General features: G+C 49.2%; 1 protein-coding gene across 1 annotated transcript; it reads left to right on the forward strand.

Annotated features, from left to right (window-relative positions):
* The first annotated feature begins 1,776 nt into the window (after nucleotides 1–1,776).
* LOC126533179 (kelch-like protein 10) lies at nucleotides 1,777–17,289 on the forward strand. Its single transcript, XM_055071598.2, has 8 exons — nucleotides 1,777–1,871; nucleotides 2,752–2,954; nucleotides 3,890–3,969; nucleotides 5,482–5,681; nucleotides 10,078–10,232; nucleotides 10,921–11,099; nucleotides 14,479–14,598; nucleotides 17,185–17,289. Exons 1-8 carry the CDS (start codon nucleotides 1,857–1,859, stop codon nucleotides 17,196–17,198), a joined length of 966 nt encoding a protein of 321 aa, XP_054927573.1. The 5' UTR covers nucleotides 1,777–1,856; the 3' UTR covers nucleotides 17,199–17,289.
* Nucleotides 17,290–20,731: the final 3,442 nt, after the last annotated feature.

Below are 20,731 nucleotides of genomic sequence, written 5' to 3' on the forward strand. Positions count from 1 at the left end.
TGTTGTTGTACAGCCCAAAACGACAAGGCAAAAGGCCTAAGGGATGGAAACCACCGACCGAGCGCAACATCACTATCCGCACCAGAGACGGTCGCCCAATCCCCAGGGTCGATTCCATCCGAGTACTGGGAATGATTATCGAGGCGGGCGGATCAAACATCCAAACGGTCCACAAGCTGACGACAAAGACGGACAACGCAATACGACTTGTACGCAGGGTGGCCAACCGTCACCACGGCCTCAAAGAAGACAATCTGCTGCGTCTCGTACACGCGTTCGTCCTATGCCACTTCACCTACGTCGCAGCAATGCATAAGTGGAAACAATCGGAGCGTGACAAGCTCAATGTACTCATACGAAAGGCAGTGAAGCGGGCCCTTGGGCTCCCGATCACGACGCCGACGTTTCGACTCCTCGAGCTCGGTGTGCACAATACCCTCGAAGAGATCGCTGAGGCTCAGGAGAGAGCGCAGATGATACGTCTGACGATGACGAAGACTGGCCGTCACATCTTGCGCGAACTGGGGTACTTTCCACCGAACACCCAGGATCCCCCGGAGCTTACGCCGGTTCCCCGCGAGCTCCGCGACCTGATCACAATCGCACCCATTCCGCGAAACGTCCATCCGGAACACAATCGAGGCAGGCGCCTAGCCCGGGCCACCGCGTTCCTCAAACGAATAAACGAGAAAGCCGACGACGTCGCTTTCGTGGACGCCGCCGCCTACCGGTGCAACCGAGCCTACGCCGCGGTAGCCGTCTCGTCCTTGCAACGGACTTTAAACGCCGCAACGGTACGCACACGTGATCCCGAGGTGGCGGAGCAAGTGGCCATAGCCCTGGCAATGCTCGACGATAAGCGAAGAACAATATTCAGCGACTCGAGACCGGCCATCAAAGCGTTCGAGAGAGGAGTCGTCTCCGTCAAGGCGTTACGCATTCTCCGCGGCGCTGATCCAAGCACCCTCAAACACCACACCGTCGTCTGGTTTCCCGCCCACCTGGGTCGGATCCCGGGCGCCCCGCCCAACCTCAACGAGACAGCCCACGACGCTGCGCGCGCGCTTACCGACCGCGCCGTCACCCCCGGGCAACCACGTCTCGATGAGTTGGAGGCGAACAGGGACGCCCCAGTAACCTACAATGACATAACCAAACACTTTTACTTGGGACGACGTCTCTTTCCGCCCCCGCACCCCAAACTAAACAGGCCACAGGCGCTTACGCTACGCTTATTACAGACAGATACCTATCCGAACCCCGCCACCTTACACATCATCTACCCGGACGTCTACCCAGACAATGCGTGCCCCTCGTGCGGGGTCACGGCGACACTCGCACACGTGCTCTGGGAGTGCAGAAACGCTCCGCCCGACTCTACCTCCGACAAGTGGGAGAGGACGATACGAAGTCCGCTCCTAGAAGATCAGCAATGGGCCGTCCAGCAGGCTCGCGCAGCGGCCGCCAGGTACTCCCTGTCGGTCCCTGCGTGGGAGACGCCCACTGCGCGCTGACGTGCGTCCTGCAGGACTTCTATTAAAGTTTTTCCAATCCAAATCCTAAGCCGCAGGCGCTGGTGGGTATGCCCTATTAAAACATAACTAAAACTGGCGCGCGGCATTGCTCCACAGAGCTACCAACGCGCGGCAAAATGAAACGGACGGTAGGATAAAAACAACGATTTAAATATTTTGTTTCAATCAAAGACAAGATATTAAAAATATTCAATAATGAATAATCGCACACACCATTGCGTCGCGTGGCGTCATCGTTTTCTTTCCAGCCATTGTGCCTTCGACCAGCTTAAGCGGCTCTGCAAGAAGAAGAAGAAGAAGAAGAATTCGATTCGGCGTCGGATGCCCGTCATTACGGTAAGTCGATTTCGGTTAAGTCCTGGGATTCCGATGCATGGTGCAACCCGCTGTGTTGTGAAGAATGAGCTTGTATTGTCGTCCTGCGAGTATGAACTCGAGCAGACGTCTCTGGTGCTTCTGGTCCGACTGGAAAAGACTGTAGCGTCGATGCTACAACGTCCTGAATACAAACACGAAGTCGAGGGCTTGGTTCCTTGGTTGCGGCGACCTCATTTCGATGAGAACGAGGCGTGCTTAAATTCACTTGCACGGTAAAGAAACCCAGATGGTCGTTCATCGATATATCGATCATATCTGATAGCGATACCTGGGCCGCTATCTTGTACACGTTCGAAAAGCGGACGTTCGATTTCGCCTCGCGCGATTGTCCAGGCTGCGCCGGTATCGCGGCCTAGGCGAATCTAGTCCAATCGCGTTAGGCGAAATCGAACGTCGGCTTTTCGAACGTGTACAATATAGCGGCTCTAGTGTGATAGCGCGATATTGTGATAGCGATACCTAGTGCAACTGGAGCAAATGGCCTTACGTGCCCGAAGTTCCCGCGTAATATAGAATTATTCTCGAATCTGACTACGAAGTGCACTGTCCAGAACGACCGCGTCGCCCTTTTCTTTAAACGCGCACCTTGAGTTTGCTCCACGTTAAATAAGACGTTTGTCGGCGTAATCCTCGGCAAGTTTCAGCCGAGTTCTCGCACCTCGGTACGTTTACTTTGAAATTTGAAAAAAACTTGAGTGTATAGTTACATTCACACAAAACAAGATTTCGGCATGCCGCTTTGGCTATGTTGCTGTTCCTGGTGATATACATGAAGCGGAAGTTCTCCGGCGCCTTTGTTTGCAAACAGCGGAGGGGGGTGTCTGTACACGTGACGCAGGTGTGGAAGAACAGCGCCCAGTTCCAGGATCTGACGCCAGAGGAGCTGCGTGCCATCCTGGAGCACGACCGGCTCCACGCGCCCGACGAGGTGGAGGACACGTTCGGCGCCGTCCTCAAGTGGATCTCCGCCGACGTGGACGAGAGGAAGGCCTGCCTCGCCAAGTTCCTGCCGCTTGTGCGCTTCGCGCGCTCCTCCGTCCCGTGAGCGCACCCTCTTGACGTCATAAGCCGCATGTCTATAGCCATACACGCGGACGTGGCAAGAACGCCTCTTGTCCACTCGTGCATCGAATCGCAGCGCTTCGAATTTTACTTGATTTCTTGACTTCGCGGCGGAGGCGAAACCCCAGTGCGGTTTTGGTGCACAGAACTTGAACTCAATTCTCGGGATGTGGCGGAGCTAAATTAAATTAAGAATACAGGCTTTGTTGAACCTTTGGCATCAATTATGAAACCGCGAAGGTGGTTGCACTTCGTGTTTGTTTGGGAACTAGACATTGCAAATAAAGCTTCCGAAAAAAACGAAGGACGCTGCACTTTATACCCTGCTGAAATTGCTAAAATTAAATTAAATTATGGGGTTTTACGTGCCAAAACCACTTTCTGATTTATGAGGCACGCCGTAGTGGAGGACTCCGGAAATTTCGACCACCTGGGGTTCTTTAACGTGCACCTAAATCTAAGTACACGGCTGTTTTCGCATTTCGCCCCCATCGAAATGCGGCCGCCGTGGCCGGGATTCGATCCCGCGACCTCATGCGCAGCAGCCCAACACCATCGCCACTGAGCAACCACGGCGGGTTGCTGAAATGGTTCACCTTTGACGCCATTTCACTGTCGATAATATGGGACGGGGCGTGGTTGTACATGGTTTGCCTCCGCGATCGCTCGGCGCGATAGATCTATCTCTGTATAGATTAGTGGCCACCGAGTCGGTGCTCTAAAGGTACGATGTCCCGTGTACTGTTCTGCGTTTACAAGCGCCGAGCCAGAAAAAGGGTGCTTTCAATAGCGTGTCACGTGTGGGATCACCACACAAAGTGGAGTGTGGCGATTCCTCGATCGAGGCCGGGTCGCCTACTACGCACTTCGCACCCCTCTGCTTTCTATGCAGCAGCATTCGCGTCTTGTTGCAGAGACTTCCGAGAAAGTCGCCACTCACCCACAAGTACTGGGCGACGGAGACAGCCTGAAGGTGATGGACGTGATCCACAAGGTTAGCTGCTCTTCTCTTTCTCTCTCTCTCTCTCTCTCTCTCTCTCTCTCTCTCTCTCTCTCTCTGCACATCGGGCGCTTGCTTCATTACTGATAGCACATGGCTGTACATCGGGCATGCAGTTGATGGCGTGCTGATCGCGACGTGACTGCATTCACAGGCACAATTCAGCCTAATGCGATCTGAACAGGATGGCTCCAACCACATGGGAAAGTGCAGGTATATTTACTCGTGTACTTGACATGTGTACTCGTATACGTGGTTTGCACTCGCGTCATCTCGGTGGCCACGTTGGACTTACTATAGCACTGAGAGGTGCTTCGCCTTGATTTGATGCACTTGTTTCCCATTGCATCGCCAGGTCTGCGCTGGGAGGCACGAAAGTGGCCTCAATTTGTTCTCCGTGACGACACATGAAACAGTACTGTTGAAGGTGTCGCGAGTCGGCTACCGTATGCGGCGCCCCACTGCCACTGCGCACTGCGATCACGCGCATATACATGTGCCATATGAGCGGTGGTCAGGACCCGTAGATACTATCGAAAACTACGAAGATCTTCTTGCGAATTAGTAATTAATAATATAGATGCTAGCGCTGTCAGTTACAGGGGCACGCGTGATGCGTCTGTAATGTTGGCCCCCGCTTTATTAGTGCTTGTACAGGGTTCTCGAAGTTAAGATTAACTGTATAATTTTAATAAACACGCGATGCTAGCTACGCAAAATACTGTTTGCCCAGGCAGGTTATACGCTTAGCAATAACTTTCTTGCTACAACGGTTATGATATGTGTTTATATTTGAAAGGTTAAGACAATCATATTTGACGATGACTGCACTTTGTTTGGTCCGCCTGGAGTGCGCTTCTGTTCCGAGATAACATCGTCAAATTCGACCCTCGGTCGGCTAATTTCATAATTCAAGGGCGGGGATCTCGACACAACGTGAAGCCCCCGTTTTCACAAGAAACAGCCTGACAATTACGCTGCGTTTGGCGACTCTTACTTTCTCGCGCTAATTGTGTCCGCCAAAGTGCATAAAACGCCTGATCAAGTAGATTTTTGCGTAGCTAGCAAGTCGTTTTCGTCAATATTACCATTACACTATACTTAAAGACCTTGCATATTAACGCGTTGTGTAGACGCTAAGAATTTCGCAGTCTCGCAAGTACTCGCGCGGCCACGGCCCTCATGCCCTACGGCTGCTACGTAAACGCCCGTAACACCGTAACAGCGTTGGTGGCGCCGTCCCGTGGCATAGATTGTAATCACAGCATGCAACAGAGCCACACGCGTCTTTTGTTTTGTTTGTGTTGGGCAGAACAGCGGCCCAGTTCCTGGCGCTTTTTAATTCCTTGCCGTGACCTACGAGGTTACTTCAATTGTCCACGCAGACGCGGCTAGCCCGTTATATGTAGACCGACAGGCTCTCCAGCGTTATCGCCTTTCCAAAATCTCGGTACGTCAGGTCTTGCTAATCAAACACACGAGTAAAAACGTGCTGTATTCGTGCAGACGCTCACCCGGCAGTCCATGGCGGTGGGCGTAGTTGCCGGCGTCGACCTGTCCCCGAAGCTGTGGCTCCCGCCTCGCCTGCCAAAGGACATTCTCTTCCTTTTCGGCGGCTGGACAGCGGGCGCGAACAACAACCTGTTCACGTACAACTGCCGCGCCGACAGGTGGCGCGTCAGGAGCGAGCAGTACGCTGCGTCCAGGTAATTGGTGTCCGCTCGACGACAAGCCACATATTGTTTTCAGGTTGTTTCGATCGAGGGCTTCGCACAGTTTGCGGAGAAAAGCAACGCGCCTCATAAATAACGCTACAGAAAGAGGTCGCCGCTATAGCTGAGAGGCTCAAACGCACAAGTATTACGTGTAGACCCTTTTCGCGGAGTATAGTTTGCTCCAGTCGAACGAGATGGCGCTTTCGGCGGTGCACCGCAGATGCCTCAGGCGAAAGCGCGAATTCGAAACCATTACCGCTTCTACGCTGCTACTGTACGACCAGCTGTCGGAAATGCAATTGGGTGGCGGTAACACATTGTGCTTCATTCATTCTGAAAGATGACGCGTGTGGTATATGGCTGCAAAAATATAGTGACTGGTACGAAATTAACCTGTGTGGCCAAGTTCACGGACCGCTGCTACACAGGTACTGTTGCAGGCCCTTCGCGATGAACGACTTTGCTCGTGGATAAAAAAAAAAGTTCACTTATCCGCCAGCATTGCATCGCTAACAAAGAAAGGACTTCAACCTTGGAGCGTCGGCAAGATTTAGAGCCGCTCGTTACACAGTAACAAATGGAGTAGCACCACTTCCTGCCAAAGTAACTTTCCAACACGCTATCTACCCACGTGCCCCGAAAAACCACCCAATTCACAATCCCGCCCACTCTATCACTCACGTATCAAAAATGAGTGGGCGTGCTCTAATGAATGCGCCGAAGCATGGGTTATGCCTCAAGCATACGAATGTTCGAAGCTGTTACTTTCGTGACAGACCATATAGAGTAAGCGAGTGGGAAACTTCCTTTGCTTTAAGCCATTAAAAGAGTACAGAACTACTACGTCCCAAGTAAGGTGCGCTTCGAGAAAAAATATACCGCCACTGACCGAGGAACGTTACTGAGGTGAACACATGGCAAGCCGCTTCTTCAAAGCTTTTGGCAAATAAAGAACTGAGAGAAAAAGACACTGATCCTGATTCAGAAGCAAAAAGTATAGACAGCTTGTTCATTTCTAGCCCCCCTTATAGTACAAACGCCCTATACAAGGTGTAATGAGCGCCGAGCACTTGCGTCATGCACATCTGTTGTAAACACGGAGGAAACAGAAGTGGCTGAGGCGAGCAATGGACGCGCCACCACGTGATCAAACATGGCGGCGCCCGCGGGATCACCATGAAAAAATCAACAGATGCAAGCGGCCGCATGTCAAACGATGGGAAGTGATGCGGCTCCGTATTGTTGAGAAACCGTGGCCTTAAGGAAAGCTTTTACGCAACATTCGCATTCTATGATGGGATATACGCATTTAATACACCCATAAAACCATTTGCTCGGTTAGGGTAGTGAGATTACAGAACGGTTGCGAACTCGCATAACAACCATTGGGGCAGTTGCGTCTCCACATAGCTAGACAATGCAAGATAATGCTTGTGAATGCGAAGGACATTTCATAAAGCAGTAATGCCAGATAGCATATAGCCAGATTTTGCAAAAGTTGGTTGGTGGTTTACAGTCAACCGCAAAACCTCACGGGGCGCAGGATCTGCCAAGAAGCTGAATTATCGCGAAGCGTGGTCACACAGCTTCAAATTAAATGTTGCAGCATGTGGTAGCCTTCGCCGCCTATACAGTGATTCATTAGATACGAAGTGACATGCCTTACCAGTGCAGGAATTCACATTTGAAGGGGAAACCGCATTCTGTAAACCTTTGCTGTTGACTGTACTTCGCATATTAAAAGACGTTCACCGACGTCCACCGCAGGGCGTACCACGGCGCCTCAGTGATCGACCAGTGCATTTACTTCGTGGGCGGCTTCGACGACTGCGACTGCTACCACTCGGTCGTCTGCTTGGACGTATCGCTGGCCAGATGGAGCGCCAAGGCGAACATGGCGTTCGCGCGCTGCTACGTCAGCGTCGCCTTCCTCCAGGCAAGCGAGAGCGAAGAAAAGCAGCCACTTTACTGTTACTCCAAAGCACTGGCTTCAAAGCACAACTGCAAACCCATGGAGTTGTTGCGAGTTTTCGTTAACTTTAGGTATAACTACATGCATGCATATATATATATATATATATATATATATATATATATATATATATATATTGCCGTATACATAAAGAACGTTGACGATTATGATGATAATTTATTGTCGTCCCCTTTGAAACGGGGCGGCAACAAATAGTCACGCAGCATTAGTTAATCAGGTATGCTATACATGCTTTCCGATTAGCATTTTTGCATACTTATCCTTTCTCTTCCTAAAACTTTTACCCTCTACCGCTACCTATGCCTGTACAGACCTGGTCGCGTCAATCTCTTCCGTGCTTTTTTTCCCACCAATACTCTAATCGTCTCTTGCTTGTCTAGACTGCTGACCGGTGGATGCTTCCGTCCACTTTATTTCCAAGCGCCTCTGGAAGGTGGGCAAGTTACCTCCGTGAATCCCTTCGCACTTCATTAGGATGTGCTGATTGGTCTCCGGATTTTCGCTGCAGCATACACATGGTTCATCCTGTAGCGAATATAGGCTCCGGTATGTTTTTTTTTTTTGTCCTTAGGCCGCCACTTCGAGCCTCAAATAGCAAGACACTACCCTTTGTGTTATGGTACAGATTACCCCTTCTAATTTCTTTCTTCCCATTCTTGTAAATCTCCGTGGTCTTTTTTGTTTCCATTCTTTGCGCTCATTTCGCTGTCTCTGTTTATCTCTGTTACTAGATAGAAGACACAACTCTCCACGCTTTGTTTAAACGCAGCAAGAAAGTGGTGTTGCATGATTTCTCTCGCGGAAGGGAAAAAAATATACGCTGCTATTCGCAAGCGTATTGCAAGTTAGGGCCGAAAGGATCATCGTGTGTGGTACTCCGAGCTGGAAGGTAGAGTACGCTTCGAATATTGCGGTCATAACTGCATGCAATACTGTGGGAAGCACGAGAAGGCGATATTTCTAATAAAATAATCTTGATATAGTGAGTGCTGCTTTATGTACTACCTTTTGGTTTTTGTACACAACAGCAACAAAAAAAGCTGCTTCCACATTCCTGAAAGTACAGATGTTTTCTTCTTTAAAGACTGCTACGAACTCGAATGCTCTCTGTATATCTTCCGTCCGCCGTCCAGTCCCCCGCATTACACAGACGATTATTATTATTATTATTATTATTATTATTATTATTATTATTATTATTATTATTATTATTATTATTATTATTATTATTATTATTTACCGGGGACAAATGGTCACCTATCTAGGACACTAGCCACGCGCCTTCGGTCACCTGACGCAAACGCTTGCAGAAGTGAGCGGCCACGACGTTGTTACGACAGAGATAGTAGACAGGTTGTAACACGCCGCTGCTGGCGTGAAATGCATGTTCCAATATTAATTTTTGGCTCTAAATAGGATGCGATATCAGAACATTTTGCAGGCATACGATGGTTTGTCGTGACACTGGATTGAGTAGTAACTGTATAATGTATATATGGCTGTATGCATTGGGAGTTATTGAATTTATGGGTGCAGATATATGGAACAAAGTGCCACTATGGAAACAAAACTAGGCAGGTTTTTCGGAATGTCAGCGCGAACGTTATGGTGCCGTTTATCTCATCCCCAATCCTTGAAGGAACCCTTACCTATTCCCCTCAATCACCCCCTAAACAGCCCCAGCCACTTCTGTTTTCTTGTTTGAACACTTCTCTTACCCTACTCTACGCACGAGCCCACTCTCCTCCTCCTCCTCCTCCTCCTCCTCCTCCTCCTCCTCCTCCTCCTCATCCTCCATCAACGCTGGGGAAAGGGTGAGCAACGCGTACACAAACCCTAAGAAAAGCCGTTGTTGCCCTGACGAACACAGGTCCACCTATCATGCGTTGTCTCCAAGGTAATTGAATATTTATGATTATTGTACCTGCAGTATTCATTGCAGGGATAATTAGCTGATGATCCATGGGCCAGAATGCTAATTGCCGCAACGTCTTGCGGTAGCTGGCGCTGTTGCTGGCATATGTTTGCAGTGATATTTGTAGTGAGAGATCTTATGTGAGAAACTTCATACCGAAGCCTTAAACAGCCCCTCCTACCCAGCCGCCCGATTAGAGCTTGCGAGAAGTGACGTAGAACGCAGACTTCCCCACCAGAACCACTGTGGCTTCTCTCTACTTCACTCACGTATAGTGTAACCCTACGTCATATCCGGCTTCTTGTGTAGTTGCGCGGCGCACCGCTAGGGGAGCCCGCCGTCTGCTACGTTGCTGCTAATTTATCTCTGTGGTTGCTAGTCTCGATGCCTTTTCGCGATGATTTTTAACCCAATGAGTTCGAGTGAGGTTTAGCGGCCAGTTGGCAGTCGCTTAATGTGTCGTCCTGTCTTCCTGGCAGGGCCAGATCTACGCCATGGGAGGCTTCGACGGCCACAGGCGCACAAACACGGTGGAGCGGTACGACGTGGAGACAAACCAGTGGTCCATGGTGGCCAGCATGAACGACGTCCGCAGTGACGCCAGCGCCGCTGTAGCTGCAGGACGTATCTACATGTGAGGTCATTTTCGGATTCGCTGGCTTCCGGATCGCTTCGTGGAGAGTGAATCTAGTGGTCGGTTTGTGACTGTAGCACGGCGACCCTCTATAGAGGCTCGCTGTACGGTCTATGCCCGTAGACGCCAACGGTTCTCGACGAGTTCTTAATCGACTAGGCCGATGGGTCATGATGACATCTCGGTGGCAGGAAGTTGTTGCCCAAGCTGAATGAGGTAATTAGGTTTTACTATGGCGTAATAATTGTTCAGCGGAAATCCGCGAGGCGGGAAGGAGCAATTAATAAAGGGTCGAATTTTTCTTCAACTGCGAGGCTTTTTCTTTCGAGGAACTCATATGGGTTTCCTTTCTAGCAATTGCTACGATTGGGTGGACGTCTCATTGTCCCTTTATTGGGTTTTACTGTATCTACTACAATTTAGCATTCTGTTTCGCGCATAGCGTGCCCGGAAAATCGGAGCATCCATTTAGCGACACATGTGTAAGTATAGTGTGTTGTTTTGGGTTTCGAGGACAGTTCGAAGAAAGCAAATGAATTTGCCTTGGAAGCTAAGAGACGGCTGCAATATCGGTGGTCCGAACAGCCACGCGGTGTGTCGAAGATTCACGCAGAACGGGGTATAGGTAAAATATATCCCAGAGAGAGTAACTGCGATGATGATTATGATAAAACTCGCTCTCGCGCAGCGTGGGAGGCTTCACGGGTCGCGCAGTCCTGGACACCCTGGAGTGTTACGACCCGTCGACCAACGCCTGGACCCGGGTGGCGACCATGGCCTCGCCCAGTAGTGGCCTCAAGGTGGTCGCCCGCAGGGACGCGCTCTACATTATCGGCGGATACAATGGCACTGCGCGACTTTCCTCCAGTATGCCTCTCTTCATTGTAATCGTTACCATTCTAAGCATGGTCTTCGTCAAGTCAGAAGGCAGTATTTGCGTCATTGAAAATTTGCACGGAGCGCATCTGATTTCACCGCCAGTCCACGCGTCATACGCGCACTACGACATATGGCACGCGACGACTTGTTTACGTTTTAACGTCCTCAACGCTATCGCATTGGGGGCCTCGTGTCGCTGAAAATCTGGCGTGGGTGTCGGCGTCGGTGGCGTTGTCCGTATGAGAAAAATCGTCCCGTATACACGCATCCCCAAAAACGCAGGCCCTCCGCGTGGCGCATAGGCGTTGCTGAAGTAACTGACTTTCTCAAAGTAAAATGCCCAACCCACAGACATGACAGCGTCGGATTGCGACTTGAACATACGAGAAAACGCAATTCTGCTACGCGGAAACTCAAACGCGAACCCCTTTTCTAGCTGCCGTTTGAGGTCTGTCTTAGTTTTTGGCGCAGCTGTGCACTATACCTCTGGGATTGTCCCACACAAGAGGCCGCGTTTCTACCAGAAAGCCAGCCTTCCTGCATAGCGTTCAGCGCCAGCGTTTCCTGGTAAGCATTACGGTTATATAAGCTGCAGTTGCCGGGAAGCGTCTCCTGCAAATTGGGCGTCATATTAGCATTATTTGAGGCAAGTTACCGTTAACAGGACAAGCTACGTGGGTGCCGACCATTCTACAGGCCTTTCTGGGCAATCCGCCACATAGTGTTGCTTTTTTTTTCTTTTTGTCACCGACCATATAAAGGGGCTCTGGATCAATTTTTGGAACATGTCTAATAAACCCGACCATAGTCGTTAACCACCCTAGCAGCATATTATTCCTACGGCAGACAGCTGAACGCATTTAATGTGTATCAGAAAATTGTTGACTCGCCACGTGCTTACGTGACATATTGTGAATAAACACCACGGCTGCAGAGCGCCTCAAGAGCTTTCTTTTATTATTTAGTCTTTTGCCCCCATTCATTTCACGTTTCCGCGAAAAATTTAGCCCCTACTTGAGGCAGCGTCGCCACTATAATAGTAATAGGTTTACTGCTTGTTTCCTCTTTTAGCAAGCGTCCTCTAGCTGTAAGAGACCTAGGTAATTCTCGCAGAAGCACGATTTTCGAATACAGGGTAAGGGATTGCTTTAGTTAAAGGTACCTACTAAAGGAAAACATTAAGCGGTTAAATTATTTATCTAGAAATCTGCGATCTCCTCTTGTGGCTTTGTTGCGTAGACGACCGCCACCGAAGGTCCCGCTGCTGCTGTTCAATTTCACTCGCCCGCGCCAGAACGGACGAGTTGGCGTAATACCCACGTTACTACACTCTCTGCCGCTCTCTTTGAATCGACCAGTATCGCCGTCACGTGAGAGGTACAATCTTCGCTGTTCCCGCTACGAATGACAATTTTCGGAATGTGAACTGGAGAAAAGGGTAAAGATGCCCCAATATGTGCCTTTCATTTTTAAAGTCATGCCAAATTAAAGATAAATATACACATATTATAGAAAGCGAAAAATTCAGTACACATGTTTGGTGGCCTCCGGCGGATTTCAATACGATCTGTGGTGGTGGAGGGAAGGATAAATGCTGAACCTTGAGGAGGAAGGCGAGGGGAAAGGCTGTTGGTTACGTGCATCTATTTATCGGCACCAGCAATCGCGTCATAGTGAGAGGGTGAGGATGCCACGAGGCCACGAGCGTAGTGTCGGGCAGAGGCTATGACGTCGTGTGCTGCGCATGGCTGACCGGACTGTAGCCAATCGGAGCAGACTGCGCGTCGCCTTCTGCATCGGAAAGGGCTTCACACCGCACTTCGCCTGACTTCGCACTCACTGGCTGCGTATCGTACTATTTTCCTTGCAGCAACAAATCTGGACAAACTGCAACTCAATGCATTGCCGAGTGCACAGCGCACGACGACTTCTCTGTGCATTAATACAGCGCAAAGTCTGAATACATACCATCCGTGAGTATGATAATTTTATCTTCCTGGAAGATTATTTTACCTTCCTCTGTGACACATGGTCACTCCAGCACTTAGCTGCCATCTCTATAGAGCTAACCTTCACCACAGCGCCGACAGTCGCGGACAAAATGGCGCCACGCATTTGCAATGCCAGCTTGTTTATCTGTCGTCTGCTGCTTGCGCTCGTCAAAACTGATGTACAAAGTTCTCATGCTGGACCTTCTGCTATAAAAATGGCTTCGTGTAGGTGGTGTGGAGCTACGATTTTTCTGCACCAGTTAAAAAAATAGCGATATTCTACACTAGCTACACTCTTGTATGGCGGACCAGGCGTGCCCACCCAGGCCGCTGTGTCCTGAAAGCCGTCTGCGACACGTATACACAGAGTTCGCCGTGGGCTGTGTTTTCGCTTAGTTCGCCTTGATGCGAGCGGCAGCACGAAGGTCAGTTCGCTCGCTGCTGCTGCCATGGTTACTCACGCAGCGTTTTGACGGTGAATTCCCGCCGTCATTAAGTGAAATGTGTTGCGTAAGGCTCCAAAGGTTACCAAACTGATGACGTATAAAACACTTATCCGCCCCATTCTTGATTATGGCTGCATCATATGGAATCCTCATAAGAAGTCCGATATTAAAAAGTTAGAATCAGTCCAAAAGAAATCAGTGCGCTTCATTTTTCGCACCTATAGCCGAGATATTTCCGCTTCTTCCCATTATACATCTACAGGTCTTACAGTTCTTTCATCTCCCCGCCGCATAAAATGCATGAAATTTTTACACACACTGATTCATTCTGAGCGCCTTGTTGCACTAAAGAATTATTTGAACTTTAGTCCACCTTTATCACTAGGAATTCTCATAATCTCAACCTTATCCCTTTCTTTTGCCGAACGGAGATGTTCAAGCACAGCTTCTTTCCATTGGCCATTGAGCTCTGGAATTCACTGCCTGGAAGCATCCGCTCCTTACCTACGCAAGAATTTTTGAAAGCAATTACATATACTTGATATTCATATTTTATGTGCCTGTATCTCGTTTTCTTGCTTTCCTTTCTTTTTCTTCACTGCCCACTCCTGCAATAGCCTCACCGAGGCTGCAGTATTTATAAATAAATAAATAAATAAATGTTTGCTTTTACGTGCGTGACACCATGCTTGTTAATTTAGTTAGTACGCCTATGTTTACAACTTTACTCGGCCGATCAAGCTGCTATCCTTACTTAGCGTAGCTGTCGATGAATTTGCTATCGCAATCGATGCTTCGCCTTTCGGGCGAAACTGCGAATTTTTCTTAAATTTGGTATGCCCTCAAAGAGGAAAGAAAGTCGGCGTTTCTGCTTTCAGCCGAGACAAGCATCCTGACTTGCTCTTGCGGATTTTCATTCACGCTTTCCAGTGGAGCAGCTCGGCGTGAACGGAGCTCGATCTTCAGAGTTACCCAGCATGCCTCACGCCAAGAGCAACTTTGCAGCCGTGATGCTGGAAGGCTGCATCTACACCGTTGGAGTATTCGATGGTAAGACAAGTCAACGGCGTTGCCAATCGATGATTGTGAATAACCCGGCCAATTGACCTATACCGGAAATTATCCAGTGTCCTCACGTGCGTCCCTATATACCATGATCTCTATACATACGGGACAAAAACGGCACGTTGCGTCGTTTCGCGCTGCGATCTACGGTCATCTTTGTGACATTTTTGTCACATGCAGAAAAAAAGATGGTTCTTTAATTTTTAGGCATTAACTGCCAAAACCACGGTCTTATTATGTCTCATTACGGGGTACGCCATGGTGCAGGTCTGTGAATTCATTTTGACCACCTCGGGTTCTTTGATGGGCACCTAAATCTATAAGTACACGAGCGCAAAATTCTTGAAGAATGAGTAAACTGGGTGGCTTTTGCGTATAGATGAACGGTTACGAAAATGACTGAAGAACGTGGGCAGAGCACTGCGTGCCGACACAGAAAACCCACTTTCTAGCTCATGGCCTATTTCGTGGTAAAGGCGCGACTACTCCATTGTTGCCAAATTGCCGGTTGCGCACCACAGTTGATCCGCGGATCTTCCATTCAACATGCATGATTTCACGCACGGCAGGTTCTTGAGGCGGACACTGCACTGATGTTTAGATGCGGGATCCGAAGCTTTGACTATAGGCTCAATGGCCTTGGTGAGGCGCATTGATTACAGTGATCACCGTTAGTCCACGCACTCTCAATAGCATCTCCACGCCACAGTTACATTCCACTTCCTTCTGCAGTTTACGAGAACAAACACGTACGCCCGTCGTGGTTTGAGCCATCGTTTCGCTCTACTGAACAAGTTTCAGGTGACCGCGCGCCGCGCCGGTGTGACGAGCCACAGCGCGCCGCGACGAGGAGGCCAGCAGAAGAGAACACGTTTATAGATACCCGACTGCGGCTGGAGAGTTTCCTCTCGTAGTAAGCAAAGCTTCGCGAAAACAGTTATGTGGTATCGACCACGCGGTACACAGCAATACGCGCGTATGCGTGCGGCTTGTGCGTTGAGCGGGCTCGCGCCATACGTGCGAACATCAGTCGTTTGATGTTCGCGCAACCATACGTTCATCTGTCGAGCCTTGTTCACTGTTGCACCGCGCATTCGCCAACTTTCACGTCCCTGCGCCCCTCGGGTTCACAAATGTCTGCAATGAACAGGGCTCGTTCTTTTATTAACGTGATAGCGTTAAGGGGCTCGTGTCGCACAAAAGCCGGTGTCGTCGGTGTCGGCTTCGGTGGCGTTGGCCGTGAGCGAAAAATCCCGGAAGGTAATTCATAAATACAAAACAACTTGCAAGATGGGCTGCGTGGGAATCAAACCAGGGTCTCCGGAGTGTGAGACGGAGACGCCACCACTCAGCCGCGAGTTCGATGGGTCAAAGCGGGACAAAAGCGCCTCTAGTGAATGCGGTGTTGCCTTAGAAACGAGCCATAGAAAGTTATACTGCGGTGTATATCGATAATTATGAGCATGTAAATTACAGAAATCGCAGTTGCACGAGTAGCGAAGTACGTTTCCGCTACATTTCTTCTGCGCTCTGCGCACACGCAGAGCCATCTTACGGCAAACACAGAAGACCCTCTCCTCGCAATGTACGGTGCTGCCCCCACACGTGGCGCGCCACTCGCTCCATGATGGCGTCCGCCTTCATGGCGCGTCGCGGCCCGGCTGTCCATGCCGATCACGACGTTTGGCTCGCGTAGATCCTTTTGAGAGGGCGGTGCGAACGGGGTGCGATAACGCTATCGCGTTCCACTCTTGAAGGCGAAGCTTAAGCGTTCTCCAATTTTTACTCGCTCACAGCATAGCCGCTTCTTTCTCATTCTTCCGCGTGGCTGTTTTGCGTGCCGCAAGTGCATCGTCCGCTGTCAAAAGCAGGAACAGAGCGCAACTGTCACTGAGCTGCAATGCGTTTATCGTACATTCTGAAGCACCACAGTTTCGGTATATGTAAACGTTGGCATGAATCCCCCTTTCCCTCATCCCTAGTGCATGGTAACAAACCGGACGCTCGTCTGGTTTCACACAGTTTGAATCCACCGAAGACGGCAACAATACACCCAGATCGTCCTTCCTCCGTGGCCCGGTGCAGTGTTGCGCTCGTTTCTCATATGAGTACGCAACGCCATAACAAAACGTCATTGTGCTCCGACAACATGGCCGCTACAGCGAAAAATACCACGCGATTTCCTACGCACTTTTTTTCCTAGCGCGTCGACTGGGTAGGGCCTCTTCTCAGCCTTCTTTGTTTTGTCCTCCATGGCTGGAGACAATACACATACGATGAATACGATGAATAGGCTTATGTTATAGCCACCTTCTGCAGATGTGCTGACTAACGCCTGTGACTACACAGCCGAATATACTCACTGCAACAAATGTACGCATTCAAGCGTTTCATTCCATTAATAAAGCCAATAGAGATTTCTATTGTGTTCGGCTGTTCGCTTGCATTGAAAGTTATCGTCGATGGTTTCTGAGCCTTTTTCTTTCTTTTTTCGTTCTCGTTGTTTCGTCTATAGCACCCGTTTTCTTTCTAAACTGCTTTTCTTTCCCTCTCTCATTTCTCTCCATGTAGCATCCTGGGCATAGGCATCCGCCACATAGCAGTTATGCAGCGCGGAGCAGCACGAGCGACCATCGCAAACTCCAAGCCTGCCGTCGCCTTTCCGGAAACCGTGACGTCGGCGCGATGTGCCACAAGCGACCGCGGTGTTCAATGGCGCAAAATAATTGACGCCAAAAAAAAAGCAAAAAACGAAAAACATGTGCCCTGCATCACTTTTATTACTCTCGCATTAGACAACGAATAAAAAAATGGGGATATGCGAAATTCTCCAAGTGCGTTTTTCCACACACCTTGTCAGACCTAACCAAGATAGCAGACGTCGGGCTAGAATCGTAAATAATTTGTCGACGTGCTGACCGGTGACATCACTCCTGCCGCCTTGTGTCCCCGCACAATGCAAGCTTTCAAACACACCGTAACTTAGATCCGGGATCGGCCTAGTTAGCAATTACGCTGTCGTCAATGCCGGTACACTTTGCTCGCCGATAATTAAACCAGCCGAGGAGGGGCGCCAAAATCTGGGGAAGGAAGGCAAAGAAAGCTTGTCTTTAACAAACGAGATATGCGCTTTATTAAGGTGTTTCTTTGTTGTTGTTTGGATATTTCGGTACTGTTTGCCATTTTTTGCGAAATTTCTTGCAGAACAGAACCGGTCAGTGGCTCTGGTAAACAAGCAGATGTTATACAAGCCGATGCATTATGTTATGTTTACCACATCCCGTCTATTAGGATTCGCGGTCAGTTAACTGTGTTTCTTGTGCTCACCGGCGTCTTTGGGCGCGACAATCTGCAAGCAGCATATATATGGCCTACACGAATCCGTTAGACCAGGGATAACCACAGAGCGCGTTACCAATAGGCTAAGAGCAAAACAGTATACTGCCATCTTAACACGTATCACCAACGTAGCTGGCACCGCTGTGAGTGTTACGTCGTCGAGCTGCCCGTGAGCACTAGGCGCCAATTCCAAGCACGCAATGCAAAATAACGAGAAGGAAAATGGACGCATGTCTACGGAACAAGAATAAAATTGGCAACGTATTCCTGCTATATATGCTACTACAAAACGATATTGACGGCTGCCTCTGCGACTGCTCTCCCCTTCGATACGTTGACAGCGACAAGAATATCTCGTCCGAAGGGTGCAGTATTCAAAGCGGTAGCAAGATTTTAACGTCACAAACCCTGCAGCTCTTAGTACCTGCTTCCACTCTGAGTCGTCCCTGTAGTACAGTTTACAGGGACGAGTCGGGGAACTTCGACATTGACTCGAGGGACGTTGACGTGGACCGACAGTGTCCTTGTCACTGCACAGTGCATGTAAAAATTCGGTCCCTCACATAGTACTATTATTTATTTATTTACCCCATATATTCATATTGGCAAGCCTACGGAAACAGACATGGCGGCGACATGGCGGTGCCATATACTATGAAAATTATCATCAGCAGAAGCTATCATTTGAGGGGAAAAAAAAAAAGAAACGCCGAGAAGCAGGTGTTCCACTGCAGTTCCGCGTGCTCTATTAGAGGAAGGAGAGGGTGGCACATGTTTGAGGTGGAGGAAAAGAAGGAAGGAAAGGTAGGGACCCATGTTTGAAACCGCCAAAGCGCACTGTAGGATTCCCACCAGCAACAGCGGCAACGTTTATAAGTTATTGTATAATTGGACGGGTTTAGCGAAACGCAAAGGAAGCAGTATAGTTAAGAAATAAAAATTCTACATAGTGATGTGCCAACCTAAGAATTGATAATAAAAGACAACGAAGCTGCGTCATCGAGTCCTTCGGAAGTACACTAACCTGCGTGTTCAGAAATGCCCCCTTAAAGTGAAACTCGTGCTTGTATTGGTAACGTCTGACATGAACGCGCCGATGAAAACGCAACGAGTATCTCGGGCATGTTCACGCTGCAGGTATCATCTACAGGTCAAGTTAAGCATGGGCTGCAAGTTAAGGCGCATCTCTCAATACGGGACTAAGGGTGCACGTTCGCTTGGCTCACGGCGTCGCTCGAATCCGTTCGCGCACTGTAGTGGCTGGCTGGTCTTAGTCGCGGCTCCCGCAAGTGTTGCGTTACAGCCAAGGAAGCTGCCTTGGTTGCAGAAACACGATGCCAGCGTTCACCGCAGCAGCCGTATGGTATTATAGTATTAACGCGGAGCCGATATACGGCTATCTGAAAAAGAAAATATTTACTGGTAGAAAAAAAAAGATACGCACATATAGGTCTTCATTTTAATGAGATGTACGCAACGTAACATTTACTTTAGAACCATTGAAAAATGCCTTTCTATAAGCGAAGTCGGGGCTCTGACACAGGTTGTGTTGCAGTTACATCTGACATCCACCACGCCGACGCACAAAAAAACCGTCGCGCGACTTCCCTTAACAGTCCCGCTGTAAAAGTGTGCAGTCCTGCATGCATCGCCAGCTGGAACTTCAACATAGCCTCTACGAATTCCAGTCACCCAACTGTCACCGTTGTTCCTGTAGAGCGCGGGCTAGGATCTTCTATTATTATTTTTTTTAGTCTCTCGGGCTTGATGACACGAATCTTAAAGGGCCACAACCACAAAACAGACGTTCAGAAAATCACTTAGCCAATATAACCCTGGCAGTAAGACAACTTCTCTTGATCACCATGCTACAGCAGCAAAATTCAAGGGGCACTTGGTTATCCCTACGTGGATGAATGCGAAGGCATTGCAGCCAGTCACCGCGCGATGCTCAGGCATTATGCCACAACGCAAGGTCGCGGATTCGACTCCCACCAAAGGTTAAAGGTGCGACTGCAAACAAAGGTCGTGGGTTCGAGTGCCTTCACTGACTGTATCTTAATTAACGGGGCCTTAATTAACTTCGCCTTAACACCAAAGGTCGTGGGTTTGACTCCCACCAATGGTCGTGGGTTCGACTCCTACCATAGGTCGAAGGTTCTATGACTTTTTGGACCATCCGTGGTCACGCGAGCACCGACAACTACGCCGGATCGTCTGCCTCATGAGCCACATTTAATGTTTTAGCATTAATGTCAGAAACAACAACGAGGACGAAGACGAGGAAGTCGGGATCTATACGTACCACGCAGCTCGTGCAAATAGCCGGTAGCGGGCCATTTGAATCGTCAAGTCAAGGCATATGGCTTAGTCGGCTCAGTGAGACCGGACATAGCCTCTACGAACTTCAGTCACGCAACTGTCACTGTTGTTCCTGTAGAGCGCGGGTTCATTCATTCATTCATTCATTCATTCATTCATTCATTCATTCATTCATTCATTCATTCATTCATTCATTCAAAAATATCACCAAAGGCCCTCATTGCGACAGGGTTACGATCTTTCTTTTTTTCCCTTTGAAAGTCTCGGTCTTGACGACACGAATCCTAAAGGGCCACAACCTCAAAACAGATGTTTTGAAAATCACTTAGCCAATAGAACCCTGGCAGTGGGAGAACTGATCTCGATCAACATGCTACAGCAGCAAAATTTAAGGAGCACTTGGTTATCCTTACGTGTATGAATGTGAAGGAATTGCGGCCAGCCACCGCGCGATGCT

Source organism: Dermacentor andersoni, chromosome 7 (genome assembly GCF_023375885.2).
Source record: "Dermacentor andersoni chromosome 7, qqDerAnde1_hic_scaffold, whole genome shotgun sequence".
In the NCBI taxonomy this organism is placed as follows: Eukaryota; Metazoa; Arthropoda; class Arachnida; order Ixodida; family Ixodidae; genus Dermacentor; species Dermacentor andersoni.

What these genes read in the sequence shown, in the direction of transcription:
- LOC126533179 (XM_055071598.2), top strand. An exon ending in TGATGGACGTGATCCACAAG is followed by an intron (nt 3,970 to 5,481) that starts GTTAGCTGCTCT and finishes GTATTCGTGCAG; the next exon opens with ACGCTCACCCGGCAGTCCAT. An exon ending in GAGCAGTACGCTGCGTCCAG is followed by an intron (nt 5,682 to 10,077) that starts GTAATTGGTGTC and finishes TCTTCCTGGCAG; the next exon opens with GGCCAGATCTACGCCATGGG.